At 36.7% G+C, this 19,874-nt stretch overlaps 1 protein-coding gene across 1 annotated transcript; it reads left to right on the top strand.

Annotated features, from left to right (window-relative positions):
* Nucleotides 1–2,207: 2,207 nt before the first annotated feature.
* On the top strand, nt 2,208–18,176 carry LOC137926263 (suppressor of cytokine signaling 5-like). The gene is made up of 12 exons (XM_068769855.1): nt 2,208–2,445; nt 6,800–6,870; nt 7,455–7,551; nt 8,118–8,207; nt 9,311–9,381; nt 11,023–11,092; nt 13,253–13,340; nt 14,238–14,351; nt 15,263–15,377; nt 15,871–16,049; nt 17,013–17,130; nt 17,746–18,176. The coding sequence occupies exons 2-12, from the start codon at nt 6,846–6,848 to the stop codon at nt 17,862–17,864; spliced, it is 1,086 nt and encodes a 361-aa protein (XP_068625956.1). The 5' UTR covers nt 2,208–2,445; nt 6,800–6,845; the 3' UTR covers nt 17,865–18,176.
* The last annotated feature ends 1,698 nt before the right edge of the window (nt 18,177–19,874 follow it).

Below are 19,874 nucleotides of genomic sequence, written 5' to 3'. Positions count from 1 at the left end.
CAATAAAATGTAAACGAGTTACACTACATGCATACACAAGAAAATGAATTGTCTATTCCGTAAACCGGAATGTTATCACGTAAACTGGAACGTTTCACTTAAATATGTAAAAACTTTAACAAAATATAAATTTTAATTGTGTTAATTTTTAAAATTTTAAGTACATGTATATAAAAATAATTTGAGAAATACTGAGTGGGTAAACATGTATCTTTATAAATATCTTACGAGTAAGGGATTCTTAAATGAAACCGAGTACAATCTTTCCAAAAATATTTAGATGACATCTATATTTAAGTCTAGAATGCATTTGCATTTAATATGTTTGAAGTTATGCTGCTAGCCGATCTAGGCTTTGTGCAGCTTCATCGAAATTGAGTCCGCGGAAACAGGAGGTCCGCAAAGTAAAATTTATGCTGGGTAATCGTACCCCAGTTACGACGAAGACGCACACACGCAGAGGGACTATACCCTTGTGTAAGTTATGCGAAGCGAGGACTACTCGGCGGTCGGGAGCGACACGGGCCTCTCCAGACCGCCCTCGCTTGAACGCGGGTTAGGCGGGCGCAGCCGCCGAGTCATGTGTATAAGAGTGATGATTGTTTTGTGCATCGAGACCGACGGGTCTCGATGTGAGGTGCATGTTCTGACGTCGAAACGGGGACGGAGTTTATTTAAATTCCGCTTTAAAGGCGGCGATAAGCCGCAAATGCTCCGCGATACAGAGAAAGCGTTCCGAAGGACCGGAGGCTTATCAGACCTCATCGAGGTCTACATTGGCGAGGTAATGCACGAGGGCTTTGAGTTCCTTAGCAGGCGAAGGGGACCCGGTTTGGGGCTTGGTAGATTTCAGTTGCTCGTGAACCGCCAAAGGAGCGGAGGAGAGGTTACGTCTGTTCGAGACGTAACCTCTCTTGACATTTTATTCACTATTTTTTTCTTCAATAAGTAACGCTTCTGAAATGATAATGTATAATCTATACACCATCGTATAATTATTAGTCCACGTGACATCGCGTTTGCTAACTTCACCACAATATACTACTAAACTCAATATTTGTAGATACCGGCACCTAGAAGACTATTAAATCCGGTACATTTAATTGCCGCACCGTTCAGAAACTGAGATAAATACTTAAGTTTCCGGACGCAATGACAGTAAGACAAGCCACGTACCCTCGTCATAATGAATCAATAACTAAGGAGTTTGGTGGGAAACGAGGCCGGATCCTATATCACAAGGAAACCAACTTCCGATCATAATAGATAGAGACCGTGCTGGATATCTTCCGCGACTGCTTCTACCAGAGCTAATGTTAGTCAGGTAATAGTAACCGACTTAGTCAAGATTCGGCCTCTTCGGGTCCTCTCGAGTTGAAATGGGATCTAGTGAGCTCAAGGATTTTGTGAACCCAAGTCAGTCTTCTTTCGGTGGCTCGCCGGTTTCCCAATGCGGTCAAACATTATGTAGCAGCCCTAGCCAAGACTCCCCAGGGAGCTCACCAACTTTGGTAATCGCGTCCAACCACCTCGAACCTGCAGAATCTGTAAATGCCACTTGAGTAGCAGTATCAGATCGGTTATGTCTATAGCCAGTGTGATGAACCGACATGCAGTTTACTTAACATAAGTGTTTCATTTCAGTAAGGGTAACTCTATTGTAACTGAAATGAAACTGTACTCACACCTCTATTAACCCAACAGTAGCAAGCTAGGTCTTAGCTACCACTTAATTGGTATGTATATTCGTTTACAGTCTAAGCCGAAGTTCTTTCTAGGGGTCCCTAGCTCTTGGACCTCGGTTATGAAACGCCCGTCCAGGCGATCAAAGATTTGTTAAGAAGTTTACTAATATAGCAAAATATCTTAAAAGACAGTCAAGATAGAAACTTGAAAAGTGCTCTTAGCTTTCTATCTCAAACCGGGTTGTTGTATTTGACACAAGGTGTCCTGTCACAAAATGTTCTTTATAATACGTATCTTTACACGCAATATCCGTAAAATAATCATCTACGCAAGACGGTGTGGATTCCAAAATAAAATATAAATTAAAATTTAAATAAATTTAAAATGAACTTTTAAAGTTAGTCAGTTTTTATCTATTGTTTATAAATCACACTTATTTGTAAAAATTAAATATTAATAATTCTAGTATCGGCGCTTAGAACGGAACGTTATTAAACTAAATGTCACACCGACGTAGAAACTGCGTATTTTAGTTGCGTGCTAATTATTGAAAATAAATGTAAATTACTCATGTAAATGTGTAAATATTGCGTGCAATTTTTACATGTAAATATCGAATCGAATTATAGTGAAATATTATTTGTAAATGTGTAGTGTTGTGTATCTACCTAGATATGTGTCACGAATATACGAAAACGAGTGAATAATTAAGAAAATATTGAGCGAAATATATTATTTACAAAGGAAAATAAAGCAGACGTAAGTAAACATTTTTATTGTTTATCCAGTACAATTCACATTAACAATGTTTTGCATTATTGCTTTCAAGATGGCGGACTTGTTCCTGGGATTTGTTTATTTCTGAGTCAATCACCTCGTTATAGCTCTAAAAGTATTTGTGTGGAAACTTTGTGATTATGGAATATTGTTCGGGCATAAAGATGCTGGGTTATGTTCTTATAAGTTAATATTTTGAGAAGCAAAAGGTTATTGAACTTGTTTGAACCTGTTCCATTTTTAAAAGAACGAAAGGAATATACTGAAAATCTTTTGAAATATTGAGGTAATTTATTCTTTGATATTACAAAATGCTGTCGTAGTTTTGTTCATACGTTATTACAAATTTATTTACATATTTTTGTAGTCTCCTGGAATCCTTCAACTTAAAGCTATGTGGGTTCCAAAAGTACAGTGATCTGATAAGAGCACACACCAGACTCAATTTTTTGTCACTTTTAAAATTTAAAATCTTTAAAGTAAATCATTCTCAAGTTATATCACATAAAAAATCCTTCAAATGTTTAGGATTTTTTTATAAATTTTTGTTTAACTCACTTCTGTAATCTATTACTTACATAGTTAAAACTAAACCTAAATATTACATATTAAATATATGACTTAAATTTCAGACAAAGGTTTACAAAATAAAAAAATTCTCATACAAATTACATAAAAACTTCTGCAATCTAACATTGGAAGGTATTGTGGGATTCTTCCTAGGGCATGGTTGCACAGACTTATTAAGACTAGGGGCCACTCGGACAAATCATGAACTGATGGCGCGCCAGCCGCCAGAAGTATAGGTAATTAAATTTTTTGGGTTTTATTTTGGAATAGAATTTAATATTTTTCAAATGTACGAGAGTATTATTTTTGCTGTTGGCAGGCCATCAGTATTCGACAGGCGGGCCGGTGTCTGTGCATCCATGTCCTACGGCCTATATGTCTTGGAGATAATGACAACACAAAGTCCAAAGAAGAAGTTTGTATATTTCTCGAGCTTAGCTCATTCTTATACAGATTCTTAAAGCTATGAAAATGATATTCCATCAATAAAAACCATCAGCTGATCATGGGGCAATAGGGCTCTTTCAACTGATGTAAATAAAGAGTTTTCTTCTGGTGTGGGATTCCCATGATAGATAGACAGTTGACAATGACTTATGGTATATCCTAGAGTAATTTTAGTTAAAATCAAAAGAAAACAAATCTCTGGTGAAATAACAAAATTTATGTATAGAGCTGTTAATACAGCTAATAAATAGAGTAATGACACTAGCATAGATTTCTTTCTTCTCGCATTTCCTAATATAATAAATAGCATAACGGCTCTCATATGTCGTAGGAAGCCTTTCTCAAACCAGCTCAACTCCTCAAGAAATCCAAGTAGCTCTTTATGTGTCGGTGATCCTGTGAACCATCATAATAATGATGTGTTCATGTTACAAATATCTTTAACATCATCATTTCAACTGCAGGATATCAACCGCTGAACATTGATGTAGTTCATAGATTTCCACCACTATCTAAGGCAGATCAATCAATGAATGAAGGAATGTAGATTCTGCAAGCAGCGATTGTAAGCATCCCATCATCATAAAGTAATTGGTAATCCTAAGGTCAAAAGGCTGGGCATCCAACTAGTTCCCGCTGTATGAGGTAGATATTTTATAGAAGAAAAAACTGATTATATTTATAAATTGCTAATTATTGTACATAATTTTCATCGCCAATCATTTGATGATCACCCAATGGCAATTATTAATTTACATTAGTTTGTTTCGATCTATAGATGCTTACTGCTGGGCATAGGCCTCCTATAAAAATATATTTATAGGGATATATCATAATCACCACACTTGGCAGGGAGGCAGGCCATCAAGTGGTGTTATGGTATGCAGAGGACACTGCTGCCCATCATATTGAAACTTTTCTGTGAGACTTTTGCTGTATATAGTATTATAAATAAGTTTTTTATTATTTCGGAAACCTTTGATTTTTGTGTAGGCTGTTCCATACATTAATTGAAGAAGATTAGCCAACCAATCAACCTGTACAGTAACTAAAATGTTGTGAAAACTATTGTCCCTCATTTGTATGAACAGAAATGTGACAATTCAAGTGCATTTACCAGTGACTCAATGTTGCCTCGCACATTAATTAGAGATAATTACGGCCCCACCTCAATTGGCTTCATTAAAACAATTGTTATCTCGCAGTGCAATTGCTGACAATACGGAACCTACATGTCGCATTTTGTTGCCTCTAGTTTATATGTTTCGCTAATTATATATAACATTGCTATTGTTTGAAGTTTCAGTGTTGCTATATCAATAATAAATGTATTTGCTTCAATAGCATTCAGATGTGGGTATGTATGATATATACAGGTTGATTGGTGTAAAACTTTTTTTTTATTATGTCACAATCAGAGATTCTTTTTTTGGTAACATACAATTTTTTATACCTTATTATTTTTGGTCTAGTTATTACAATTTTCTTATATCTAGATTGAAGATAAATGGGAAGTAATTTGAGCAATGACTTAAAGTAGAAAAATTTCCACACATCAAGTACTGCATCCTTTATGGCTTTATCATATTGAGCTGGTATCCAGTTCACCCAATACCTTGAAGATATTTTTTTTCTTATACACCAATACCTCGTTATGCGTCGTTTCGTTTCGCGTTTTTTTCGAAGTTGCGTTGCTGCTTAATTAGCACTAATTTTCACTGTGCGTCGTTAGATTTTCGAGGTTGCGTTGTTTTGGGTTGGAGTCTTTAATTTTTTTTTCTAATTTTCTTTTCTTTCTAAAAGATGGCAACACTTTTGTTTTTAATTGCGGCATGCCATCAAAACTCGGGGATTCCCTTTCTAACTAAAAATCAACACAATTTGCATAGTTTTATTTTCACTTTGTTTTGCTAATTTTAGAGTTCAGTTTTAATTATGTAGTGTGTTGTAATGTAGTATGTTGTGCTTTTTTAAAAAAGAATAATAGATTTTATTAAATTTTTATGTGTTGTTTCTGGTTACAAAAAAGGAAAATATTATTCCAATTTATTTATTGGCAGAGTTATAATATTTTTGTTTTTTAAATGTTTACTTTGTTCAATTTTCTTTTTAAATGGTAGTATTTTCGTGACCCTGGAACCTATCTTCGTTCTTTACATGGTTTGCTATAGAAAATCTTAATTCACTTTGTGGCATTTCAATTTACGTCGTGTTTTTTTGGAACGTAACCACGACACATAGTGGGTGTATCTATTTTCCCTATTTGTTTAATTTTTCTATAGTAGATAGGTTGTTGAGTAAAAATTTGTCGAGCATGTAAGAAACTTTGTTGAATATTGATAGTTAATTGTTGCTCATCAATTTGATTCCTGATTCTCTTCTGGCTTGTTCCTGCGCTTGTTTGTTCTTTGCTTCACTTGCCTTATACGGCTTCTTTATTTTGCTGCCATATCTATACATTTTGCATAGTACAACTCGTGGGTGAGTGAAACTGCACATGTCTATATGTAGTACTGTGCGAGCGAGATAGCACTGGGGATACATTTTTGACATACAATTGGTTGATTGGGCGATCCCTATATTACATTAGTTGGCCAGTCCTTAGTGGCATGTGGGTGATATTTATTTTATCTCTCTGTACCCGGGTGCTGGGAGCTGTTTTTCCTTATAAGAACTTCAAAAACTATATTTTGTATAAAGAGGCAGAGATACATCCTAGATGTCCCATGAGAGAAAGCCTCTGGTACTGCATTGAGCAGTAACAATGTAAAAGCTTTAAAGAGATGATGAATTGATGATGAAAATGAAATTATAGCTTGCTTGTTGTCAGTCAATGTTTGGTACAACTGTATAGACATCTAGAGGCAATATAATAAGGTGAAGAAGCAGATAGATAGATAGTGATCTGAACATGAAAGGGTTGCAGGATTATGGACTCCATAGATTTCAGACATTGGCTGATGGAAGCAATTGGCAGAGGAGTACTATGCGACTTATAGTTGCGCAGTGGTCAACAAAATTATTATGAATATAATATCTGTGATGTAAAAATAAATAATAGGTGATGCAAGGATCACCAGCCGGTAAATGCGGCGTGGGTACCTACTTACTGGAGCGATGATGTAGTCAAGGTTGCAGGAAGTCACTGAATGCTGGCGCAAGGCATTGCGGAAATCTTTGAGGGAGTAGACTTGCCTTGTAATTATTGGCACGGTGATGATGATTTTGATGATTATGTAAAATATATAAATAGATATTTACTGTAAATAGATTAAAACAGCTGTTTTCTATGATTAAGTTTATAATTTTATTGTTTCAGATGGTAGTTCGCTGGTTGAACCACTCATAGTTGAAACATAAGCAACATGGGTCAGCAGACTTCTAGGAAGAGTAAGATGATTACCATTTTATTATCAAAGCAATCGCCAATAATAAGGTGATTTATTAGTTTTCAAGGTGGACTGGGTGGAGCACAAGGTATTCATGGGAGACTTGAGGATGGTATACATTGGCATGATAAAAAATACTGGTTTGCAATTGATTAGGAGGTCTACCATTTTATAAGCGATTGATGGTGAAGAACTAAAATGTTGGCCTGACTTGATCTATGTAGACAGATAATATTTTAAAAATCTCAGTGATTTCCATTGACTTTGACTGTGTCATTGGTTTACCTAGTGAAGTCTGATCTACCAGCTTGTCGTTATTCCAGAACCTTTCAGCCTCAACAACTTTTTTTCTGTGGATCTCCTTGTTTTTGATTCGATCTCTCAACGAAACTCCAAGCTCAGCCCTTTTCGTTACTCTTGAGCCTTCTGACGAGGCCTGTCGTAAGTGACTCTCGTATCATGTCATCACCGGCAGTACATTGATCAAAGATCTTCATACTACTCAACCGCTACCCAATTAACATAGCTATTAAATAAAAATTAAAAAAAGTGTTGTGATTGTAATATAATTATAATTATTTGCAGGCGGCGAGTGCACATGTGGGTGTGGGGCGTGGGAAAGGAGGCGGTACACGGAGTCACCTAGCAGTGTTCACCGATATGTCAGCGCTGTTACTGATAGGTATGTAGTTATATGAGACAGCCGAGTGGTACTTGCAGTCAAAGCCTTATAAAGAATCTTGTCCCTTTGCAAGGGACTTGAAGTCTAGCTATTTGGCAGATGATGGGCCTAAGCCACCATGAGTTATCCTGAGTTTTGCACCTTTCATGGGCAACCGTTCCCGAGGACAAAAGTTCCACCACATCTTTTTTCAAAATAATTAAGTACATGATTTCTCTCATCTCTCCCAAATGAAAGTGCAAGACATTCCTTCTCTGTCCATCTAACTTTCTCATCTATACTCTTTTTTCCTCTACTTCTCTCTATTGGTTTCTTGTTATAATACAAATCAACTTACATAAATTTGTTACCGAATAATCAAACCAAATCACATTTTATATGTATGTGTGTATCGTCTATGTATGTGATATATCAGAGTAGATATGTCTATAGATGTCATATATATATATGTGAATTGCTGTTGATCCTATATTTACTGATAGTGTATAATATATTGTTGAGTTTCTATTCACCTTGAAGAATGGTAAACTATCTAATTAGCGGAGTACATGATGTGGTGTTTGCAGGTGGAACGGGAGGGAGTGTGCGTGCCGGAGACGGCGGTGGCGGCGCCCTGCCTGCGTGTGCACGGCGTACCGTCGCGTCAGCGATGACAGGTGAGATGAAGCATCTTAATAATTCATCACTCATCACATATTATCATTATATGTTGGATAAAAGCCTCCACTATAGAATTCTGATAGGGACCTACACTAGTGTCTTCAACAATCTTATTATAGCTGGTCGGTCTACCTTGGGTGAAGATCATATCAAAACCTGGTCTCCATACTAGAACTTAAGACCCAGTGGACATTCGTTACCTGCCTGTAGGTTACTTATGTTAATCTACTAATACTTAATAATACTATATGTTTAACTTCATTATTTATTTAGCGATTATTACATATAACTTGGATATTGAATATATATTTGTTTTAGAATAGAAAGCCATCGGAGATATGGCTTCGGTCTATAAATCTATTCCAGAAAACTTCTTACAGTGGCCTTATAATATATTTATTTTATTATCTTGTTTATTTACAATAATTGTGATAAATTTAAAAAAGCAGAGGACATCCATAGTGTATTTACAAGGCACAAAGAAATAAGTTTTGACTGCAAAAAGTTACTAATTCAATCAGATTTTTAAGCAAAACCTTATTGGAGTACCATTAATAAAATTCAAAACCCATATTAAAAGTAAATTTATGTAAAAGGCATATTATTCAATAAACGAATATTTAAACGACAAGAATCCTTGGCAGCGATGTCGCCTGGTTGTTTTGATTTCATTCAGGCTATATCTGATGGATTGTATATGTACATATGTGGGAGTGAATCACGCAGGCGAATAATAGATGTTTTATAAAATTTTTTAAACACTTTTTCACTTCTTACATAGTTCATACAAACCGGCCCATCCCCATCTTCCCCGAGAATGTCATAATTCATTCCTACTCTTCATTTATTCATCAATCAATCGCTCACTTCCTTCACTCTTACGTTCCGTTCCCACATACATCTGTGTTAAACTTTATTAAAATATGTGTTGTTGTGGAGTTTCTTCCTGTTTCTTCTACACAACTATAACATCTTGCGAAGCAGTCAAAAATAAATTAGATTAAAAAATAAATAAGTCAATGATCAAAGTTCTGTTAAAAGATCCAATGTTGAATAAAGTATCTTATCTTTATCTTTACATTATAAATTGTAATTACAGGCTTGCAGCGGTCCTTACTTTGGGAGCGAGGGATTTGAGGAGGGAACTCGATGCCATTGTCATAAACACAGGTGATTTGATGAACAATTTACCTACAAAAAGAAAGGAATGAAAAGGACATGAAAATTCTGATTAATATATGATACTTGTGTGTTCGAGTGTGTTTATATAATATAACAGTCAATCTTTATATTTAAGAACACCAATGAATGTACTTGTAAGTTAGGTTTACTATATATATATATATATATAATTTAGGGAGGCCAGAAAGTAATGTCGTCTTTTTCAGTTAAATTCACGCGACTACATTTTTAACAAGTTTTTATTTCTAATCAACAATATGTTCACCTTCGTTATCAACCATTTGCCGTCTAGTATACAAAATCAATGCCGGAGCGGTGACAAATTAATCGGTTTTTCTGTAAAATATGTCGACGGAAACGACATTACTTTCCGGTCTCTCCTAATCCATATATATATATTTATATGTATGATTACAATTTTTAGCAATATATATATATATATATATATCATATGATTACAATTTTTAAAATAATATACATATGATTAAAATTTTTGGCACTATATATATATATGATTACGATTTTTGTCAATATATATATATGTTTCCACTAATGTACAACACTCATCACAATATCTCTGAAATCATAAGGCTTAGAGACTTGAAATCTGGTAGATATATACCTTTCATGGAGTAGAAATAAGCTAAGATCAGATTTTATGAAATTCCACCTGTAAGTGGAGTTTGAGAGGGGTTGTATATATGAGTGAAAGATGTATATTTTGTTACTAAGGCAATAAGTGTAAAGCATAAATGTCTTTTTAGCAAAGGACAGCTAGAATATATAAAGGGTGATTTTAAATTGGTGAAACCTCGAGATGGTTACTTTAAGATACGTTAAATTAATTTATTTTTTAATTTTGGAACGTGACAGGCCAGTAACTTGTGTGTCAATACAAAATCTGAAAGGATAGATAGTAAACAATAATTACTTTTATGTAGTAATGTGAATTATTATCATTACACCTATACCTCGCTTTGCGTCGTTTCGTTTTGCGTTTTTTTTTTTTTTTAATTTAATTAGTACTAATTTTCACTGTGCGTCGTTAGATTTTCGAGGTTGCGTTGTTTTGGGTTCGAGTCTTTATTTTTTTTTCTAAAAGATGGCAACACTTTTGTGTCTAATTGCGCCATGCCATCAAAACTCGGGGATTCCCTTTCTAATTAAAAATCAACTCAATTTTTTTAAAGTTTTATTTTTACTTTGTATTGCTTATTTTGGAGTTGTGTTGTGCTTTTTTTTAAAAGATAATAATAATTTATATAAATTTTTACGTGTTATTTCTGGTTACAAGAAAGGTTAATATTTTTCCAATTTATTTATTGGCAGTCATATTATTTTTGTTTTCTTTCAATGTTTACTATGTTCAATTTTATATTTAAAAAGTAGTGTTTTCGTGACCCTAGAACCTATCTTCGATCTTCACATGATTTGCTATAGAAAATCTTAATTCAATTTGCGTCGTGTTTTTTTGGAACGTAACCACGACGCAAAGTGAGGTATTGGTGTATGTTATTTTAGAACCTTTTTTTAGTTTATGGCGTACCATATATAGATTTACAATGATTAACATATTCACCCATTTAAAACTTTTATGCTTATTAATCACCCTGTATAATCGTATTGCAGACAATGAGTCGATAAGAGAGAATGGAGAACCCACTGCAGAAGTATATGTGCTGTCAGTCGCACCAAGAACGTGAGTGCTTTTATATAAGTTCATATAAGATTTTAAATAAAATAATGTAATGAAATATAAAAGTACTAAATCTAAACAAATAAACTAAACCTCCCATGGTGGTCATCTTATTTACATATGGAGGGCCAGATCTCTTACAGAACCCACAGTTGAACCTCAGTACAATGTCAAGGTACATCCCAGGGTAAAGCTGTGTCTCCACCAGTATTTTGGCTGTACCGCAGTAACATGAGACCACTTTGCGTTTAGCTTTGAGTGAGTGAATAATGAAGGCTCCAACTTTCAACATCTGCGAAATGCTATTGCTGAAGCGTTGCCAACTAAACTGCCAAACTTAACAAAACATCCTATAAGCACAGCTTTTTACATAGAATTAAGTAGAAGTTATATTTTGGACTTAATTTGTCTGTTATCATATATCAGTCAAGTGATGTCCACTGCTGGATCTTGTTCCTAAAATTGACCTGATGGAAGCATAACAAGGTAGTGAGGTTAAACCAAATGTAGATGTGATGTCCCGTTCTCCTCTATAGAATCTAAACGCCCCTGCGGCTATCTGTTACAATGCGATTAAAATAAGAATAGGACCGGCCTAGCGCCATGTTGTGACGTCACAACGGGAACTTGGTATAGTGTGCAAAAAAAGCAATGTTAAAAAATAATACCAGTGGCTAAAGTCACTCGCTCGGTTACCTTCGAAGCAGTTTCCAAATGCTTAATGAAACTTCCAAATACATCACGCGATATATGTATATTGCCATCTGGCCCTGGTACAATTCTTGCTTGTTTTAACTGGTCCAACAACAAAATGGCACGTTTTTTCTCTTCCTCGAAGTACTTATCAACATTGCTGATAATCTCTCGAGCTCGCCGATGTAAAACACTACCTCTTTTGCTCATTGTAGAACAAATTAAACAATCAACAAAAACAATTATTATTATTATTTTTTTTATATATTTAATGCTGACCGTACTTATATGAGTGAAGTTAGCCGAGAGGCCGTCCTATTCTTATTTTAATGGCATTGTACGCTACTCGGTCTGTGGATTTCATTCCTCAGCATATGGCTCTTCATGGGTCATGGTAAAGTTGTGAGGTTCAGACCCATAGACAATGCTCCAAGTACGTATGTTATCACTAAGACACTGAGTGATATATGGATGAGATGTTCCAATGCCATCGAAGACCTTGTCATTACTCAAGATCAGGCGAGACAGAAGTCAAATGACCCATTACCAAATTAAAAAAAATTGTTGCTTTTGTTCAACGTTGTTATTATTATTTACTTTTTTGTATACCATAGATAATAAATAGAGGATAATAAAAAAAATCATAAGAGGCAGATGTATTGATTGAGGCAATCTATGAAGATGAGATACAAAGAAGAGGGCAGTTTAGGGTATACAAATACATTACTATACAAACATACATCTATACAGGAATATTTATATATACACACTAGCTGATCCCGCAAACGTTGTTTTGCAAAAAAATATTTTTAATTTTCAATTTAAAAATAAGGGTTGATCGTAGAGGGGTGAAAATTTAGGGTTGTATGTATTTTTGGATGTTGTATCATAAAAAAATAATAACAAAAAATTTCGTCAAAAAAATAAAAAATTTAAGGGTGAACAACCCTTATCACTTAGGGGTATGAAAAATAGATAGTAGCCGATTCTCAGACCTACTAAATACGCATATAAAATTTGGTAAAAATCGGTCAAGCCGTTTCAGAGGAGTTCAAGTTCGAACACCGTGACACGAGAATTTTATATATTAGATATCTCTTTAGATATATTTACATGAAAAAGGTTCTATATAAATACAAATAAAATAGGAAATGCTACACGATATCCTATTTTAGAGAAATGCTGAAAGGAATTTAGCTCATCTTATTGGTTCTGGTAGCTCATTCCATAACCTGAGAGTAATGAAAGATTTTGCTATAACCATAGTGGAATGAGCAGGCATAGTCAATTTCAAGTTCTCTAAAGATCTAAGCAACTTATTGTGTGAGTATAGGAAATGAAATCTAGATTTAAGATAAGAACGAGTAAGCGGGTATGTAATGCAAATAGAATAGTTTTGTCTGTATGTCTATGGTAACACCTTTAGTCTGTCAATATTTGTGGTTGTGAAGAATAATGTTTTGTTTCCAGTGAAGCCGAAGCCGTTTCGCAGGAAGGTCGTAGAAATGAGCTCACACAAACCAATGATGGTCCGATAAGACTCCACCCTCACTTCCAGGTGAGTGAAAACCTTTAAACATGTCTATCTACTTGGAAAATAAGCCTTGTCACTGGTAATTGAGTGTAATTGTGTGAATATTACTTCAAAATTTAATTACCAATTTAGACCCTCTTCGATATCTCTCGTGGACCTCTAGGGATCCACATTGACAGTGACAAGATTCTATGGTGTACACCTATCCCCCGATTTACACGGTAGATACGTTCCTGAGAAAAACGTGTAAATCGAAAATTAAAAATTTTCAAGTCAAAATCGTGTAAATCGAAAAGCTTGCAGAAAATGCATAATTTTGCTATTTAACATTTTTTTAATATTTTTTGGTGCACACAGAAATAAAAATAAAATGCATTGACAAGTTAAAATATTTAATGTATTACGGAAACAATGTTTTTTTATTTATTTATAATACTCTAAATTATGCACTCATTGGTAATTTACGAAAATGGAAAATTAAATATTTCTGAAACTGTGAAACTTTCACTCAAATACAATTTTCCATAGATAAAACTTTAATTTTATGCGAAGAAATACAGACACAGTGCGCGTGTGCAGCAAGTCAGCACATAAGCTCGGGGATTCCCCGTGAAATGTGTGCACAACGCACGTGTTCAATCACAGTAGCATTTAGTAGAGTGTGATAAAAACAAAAACAACTTATTTGGAAAACCGTGTAAAAGCGAAAACGTGTAAAACAAGTACCGTGTAAATCGGGGGATAGGTGTTCTTGGAAAATAAGCCTTGTCACTGGTAAATGAGTGTAAATGTGTGAATATTACTTCAAAATTAAATTACCAATTTAGACCATCTTCAATGTCTCGTGGACCTCTTGGGATCCATATTGACACTGGCAAGATTCTACGGTGTACTGTTACTAGTAATATGTTATGTTTGCAGGTGGTTTGTGGTGGGGAGTTGCGAGCGTTACTGCTGCGTGCGCCTGCGCTGCCTCACGCGGGGGCGTCTCTTGCGCATGCGCCGCTAACGCCCCCGGCTAAAGTTCACACGCAGGTAAATACATCTTTATCCATACTGTTTATTTACTCTATATAGTGTTTCTTCCCAGGTACTCGAGAGCTAAAATAAATTAGGACTATACTTAGTCAATATACAGGATGATTGTTTATATGTGTAAAAACTTTAATGGCAGGTATGGGTCACTCTATATAATTGCGATGGTGTCAAAAATAATATATGAAGTAATGATAATATACTAAGAAAAAGCGTACTTAAAGAGATTTTTGTGTAATATATTAATTATTGTCTCTGCAGCCTTTATCGCATTGCAATACAAAAAAAACTATTGATGTAATATATTTCAGAGTGATCACATTATATAGGGTGATTAAAAATAGGTGTAAAAGATTTAAAGCTTTCTGCTGAAAGATCAGCTATACATTCATACCTTTTACTCTTATAACTAATCACCCATATGGTTTTTTTGATGATCACCAAATATAATCTGGTGAAAGAATCCTACGGAAGGATTGTCCATCGGATGATGGGAAAAAAGTAACAGATCAAGTAGATGTTCCTGTGGTACTCATATGTTACTGTAGAGGTCTGAGATAAGCGTTTTCAGCGCTCTGACATCTTAAACTTGGTTTAGGTTTAGAAGATCATCAAAATCTGCTAGAACCAATCCTACTCCAGAACTGGTAATCTGATGAGGTGAATAAAGTAACGGATCAAGTTGAGGTCCCTGTGGTACCCTTCGAGATTAGTTACTGTAGGGGTCTGAAATAAGCACCATCAGTTCTGCCATTTAACACGTGGTGAAGCAGTAAATTCAATGATTAAAGAATATTTGTATATTAAAAAAAAAACAAGATATGCAACTGGTTGAGGGTGGCCAAAAGTCGGGCCAGGAATCAAATCATTTATATAAGCTTTGGTTTTAATGACCTTCGATCAAATTCCAGGTGGACTACATCCACTGCCTGGTGCCGGATTTGCAGGAGATAACCGCCTGCTCCTTCTACTGGGGCAAGATGGACCGATATGAGGCTGAACGTCTTCTAGACAACAAACCAGAAGGTAAATATGGAGTAATGTAAAAAGTAACAAATATTTAGTACCCGGCGATGAATATTGTATATCGACCTTTAGAGAGAGACAATCGGCTAATTTCGGCTTTGAAGAGCACTATCTCTGTCTCTCGAGACTAGATTTTTTATTATTAATTTTATCTTTTGTCGTTGATTTATGGGACATCTTTAAATGAAAGTTCCAGATTTTTTGATTAATTTAATTTTGACTTGACGTAGGTTTATGTTATAGTCAGGTATAGTAAAGACCTGACTTGGTTGTTTTTTAATTTATTCATATGACGTTGATATATGGGAATGCCGCGTACACTAAATAAGTGACAGGTTTTTTTTAAATTATTTCGACTTCGGTATTTCGTAGATTCATGACACTGTAAATAAAATTTGTGCTCTTGGTTAACTTTTTATTCAATTTATTATTGTCTTGTCGTTAATATGTCGGACAGCTTGTATAATTTGAACGTGTGTGGATGTGTTTGCAGGCACGTTCCTGCTCCGGGACTCCGCGCAGGAGGAGCACCTGTTCTCCGTGTCGTTCAGGAAGTACGGTCGGTCGCTGCACGCGCGAATCGAGCACTACCAGCACCGGTTCAGCTTCGACTCCCATGATCCGGCCGTTTTCGCTGCCCCCACTGTCACCGGACTCATTGAACACTATAAGGTACCGTCACCGTCCGCCAATAGCTCCCAGTGTCTTCAACACTTATCATCGTCCTTCAGCAGCTTCCATTGCTCCTTACCTACTGTCATCGCCTCTCAACAATTGCTACCGTCTCTTACTATCTACCACTGTCAATTACCAGTTTGCCACCGGCTCTCAGCAGCTTCCATCGCCCCCTCTAGCAACCGATACCGCCTTTTCTAAATACTGCCAACGTTTCTTCATCAACTGCCACCGCCCCTCAAAAGTTTCCATTGCCCCTCAACAGTTTTTTTTTGTCTTTCATCGGCTTCCACCGCCCATGACCACCTTAACGGTTCTTCAACAGTTTTCACTGTTCCTTACAGACTGTCGCCGCTCAACAATAACTTCTACTATACCTCATCAGCTTCCATTGCTCCCTCTTACAATCGCTATCGCCTTTTTTAACTACTGCTAACGCTCTCTCATCAGCTGCCACCGCCCCTTATAAGCTTCCATTGTTCCTCAACAGTTTTCTTTGTCTCTCATCTGCTGCCACCGCCCATGAACATCTTTCACTGTTCTTCAACAGTTTTCACTGTTCCTCACCGGCTTTCGCCGCACAACAATAACTTCTACTGTACCTCAACAGCTTCCATTGCTCCCTCTTACGACCGCTATCCCCTTTTCTAACTACTGCTAACGCTCTCTCATCAGCTGCCACCGCCTCTCATACGCTTCTACTGTCCTTCAACAATTTTCACTATCCCTCATCGGCTGCTACCACCACATCAACAGTTGACACCATTTGACACCAACCCTTAACAACTGTCCCTGTGTAGCCTGTAGTGTAGTATAGTGATGCTGCACCGTTCATCCTCCGTTATGCAATTAATCAAATAATGATCCTAATTAGAATGCAAAGTCTACAGTGACTAGTGAAGGCATACTTTCGACCATGATGCCCAGCAGTGGAGATAAATAATTGTGTGTCGTGCGCAGGACCCCGCGTGCGTGATGTTCTTTGAGCCGATGCTGACGGCGCCGCTGCCTCGGACCGAGCCCTTCTCGCTGCAGCAGCTGGCGCGCGCTGTCATCGTCTCGCACACCAGCTACGATGGTAACGCCACCACTACTGTATTCACCAGTATTACATAACATAAACGCCAAATCTAATACCCCATTATCATAAAATTCATCACCATTATGAAATGAACCCCACTACAACACCCAGAAATCTATACCACTACGCTCACCATAACCAGTACTATTAATTCTGCTTTTACTACCACCACTTTCGATAGCCATACCACTATCTTATCCAGCAGTTCTATAACACCATGACCATCATTATTACTTTCAATGCCATCAACTTAGCTACCACTATGTTCATCACCACTACCACGGCTATAACTTTAACCATCGATATGATCCCTCTATTGATCACCACCGCAATCAAATTTGCACCATCTAAGACAGCACAACCACGGACACCACTACCACACTTATTACCATAAATAACAACAGTACCTCTACAATCACCACCACTGCTATCTGCAGATATGTAAAGACCTATATTTAATAATTAGGTGTCCGCTAGAGCCTTAAGATTCCTTAGAGACTGGTAAGGCCAGCGGAGAAGGTCGTCGGAAGACGCTAGATGCAGGCTACTTCCAACCGGTTCTAGTGGAGGTCCAAGTTCAGCAGGAGTTCAGGTCTTTGAATGTCGTTGCAGGTGTAGAGCAGCTGCCACTGCCGGCGCGGCTGCGTGCCTTCCTCAAGGAGTACCACTACCGGCAGCGTGTCCGCGTGCGGCGCCTGGAGCCCGAGCTGTACGCACCTCATCACTGCTAGCCAAGCGCACCTGCGCGCTACTGAGCTCCTCCTCCTTCTTTAGTACCAGCTACACATAAACTACAAGCTCCTTCTCCTCCTCCTATCATGTCCAACTCCATTACTCTGTTCCATTTCCCTTTCCGTATACAAAGAAAACTCTCCTCCCAATACAATTTCCTTCATATACCGAAGAAATTCTTCGCACAATATTATTCCATTTCCTTCTCCCTTCACCATTTATTCCCTTAACTATCTCCTTCTCATTATACCTAGAATACCTTCCTCCTCCCACTACCATTTACTCCATATACCAAGAAAATCCTCCTCTGTATCCCGGGAAAATCCTGTCGTCGCCATTTCCTCATACCACTTTCATTTCCTCCCCAAAAGCTCAGGTAATCCTCCTCCCTATATTTAGAATACTTTCCTCTTCCCAATACCTTTGTCATCTTATACCCAGAAAATCCCCCTACCGTCACCATTTCCTCCTCCTACTACCGCTACCTTTAGTATTATATTCTCGACCCACTGTGTGTAGATTGGACGGAGGTACAGTAGAGTGTTCATATAAATCGGCAGTTCTCCTGTACATATAATTAGGTAACAACGCCCCGTGGGCCGCGGCCCCACAGCTGGGAACGATACGGTATTCAATTTAAACGAATGTTAATTATATTTTCTCGTATTTATTAAGAGTTTTTATTGTAACGTGCCGTACCGTATGCCTGTCTCTCTCTCCCCGCCTCCGGTGCGAGAGGGACGGGCTGCGGTCGTTGTGTACGTGATTGTGACGTCACGTTTGGCGTAGAGCTTTCTAGAAAATAATTTGTAATTAGTGAAAATGTATTTAATAATGTATAGGAATTGATCATTTGATAGTAAAGATGTGGTCATAAGTGAATCTGGGTCTTAAGACCGGAGACCGGAGCTTCCAACACTCTTATATCTTTGCTGAAAGAGATAAAAGAGAGTAAGAGTTAAAAATATACTTGAAGAGTCAATGCATACTTCAAGTTGAAGCCACGAGGATTCCAAATGCACCTTGATTTAAGAAGCGACTACAACAAACAGGCAAATATTTATATATATGTATATGCAGTTAAATATTTTAGTGAGTTTGTCTCGTATAACGCGTATGGCCTCGTACAACGCGTCTTGTGCAATAGACACGTTCATCTCTTCCCGTTAAAGAAGGTATAAGTCGAAAGTTAGATCTAATTAGACTATAGGTCGTTCGCGTTAAGAATGGATTCAATAATTGTCCGTTGCCCTAAACTAGGCATTTTTAACAAATAAATTGTTTCTAACTAGAAATTTATATTTCGAAATATTTTTATTGATTTGATTCGTGACGTGGCGTGGCTAGTTCGACGGACAATGATGATTGTCTGCAGTCTTAACGCGAATGACCTATAAGATAATTTCTGAACGGTTTATTATTTTAAAAATATTATTTCAAGCAAAGTTCCGCTGATATCTTCTTTACATTATGAACTGTGCTGGTAATGTATTTATCAGTACAAAAATATTGATTGGGAAATTCCCGCGTTATACGGGGTTCGTGTTATAAGAGCCAAACATGAACCGCGTTATAGTGGTTATGACAATTGGATTTGCATTTTAAAGCCTTAGATTAGAGATTACCAACCTTTGGTACATATACCACTGGGGTTTCGTGTAGTCCCATTATAACAGATGGCGCAAAAGTAATGTCATAATTATTTTTCAACAGTGTCATTTGGCGCTGTTTCTATAAATACAGGCATTCATATTATGACATTACTTTTGCGCCATCTGTTATTACGTCTAAACTGCTTTAAGAGTACCTAATACTTAATAGTGAATCATTTGAAGTTATTGTTTTTGTAACTTCTTGAACACCCTGTATATACACAATACGAACTCTACTTCAATCCTCGGTGATGTGAGGACTAAGGCTTCGTTGTCGCATTGAGAGGTCAGACAAATCAGTCTCCGTATTCCTGGGAACCGCTTCTTAAATACCACTGGCAGGTTATTTCTAAACAG

The sequence above is a fragment of the Battus philenor genome, unplaced genomic scaffold, assembly GCF_028537555.1.
Source record: "Battus philenor isolate CCGP_79_NKW_IND1 unplaced genomic scaffold, ilBatPhil1.0.hap1 SCAF_29, whole genome shotgun sequence".
Classification (NCBI taxonomy): domain Eukaryota; kingdom Metazoa; phylum Arthropoda; class Insecta; order Lepidoptera; family Papilionidae; genus Battus; species Battus philenor.
Note: the sequence above shows the minus strand (reverse complement) of the source record. Positions and strands in the feature narration are given on the sequence as shown.

Bases quoted from the DNA above. Each gene is read 5' to 3' on its own strand.
- LOC137926263 (XM_068769855.1), top strand. From the start codon at position 6,846: ATGGGTCAGCAGACTTCTAGGAAGA. The intron at 14,352-15,262 runs GTAAATACATCT...ATCAAATTCCAG, and splicing joins CGGCTAAAGTTCACACGCAG to GTGGACTACATCCACTGCCT. The intron at 15,378-15,870 runs GTAAATATGGAG...ATGTGTTTGCAG, and splicing joins TCTAGACAACAAACCAGAAG to GCACGTTCCTGCTCCGGGAC.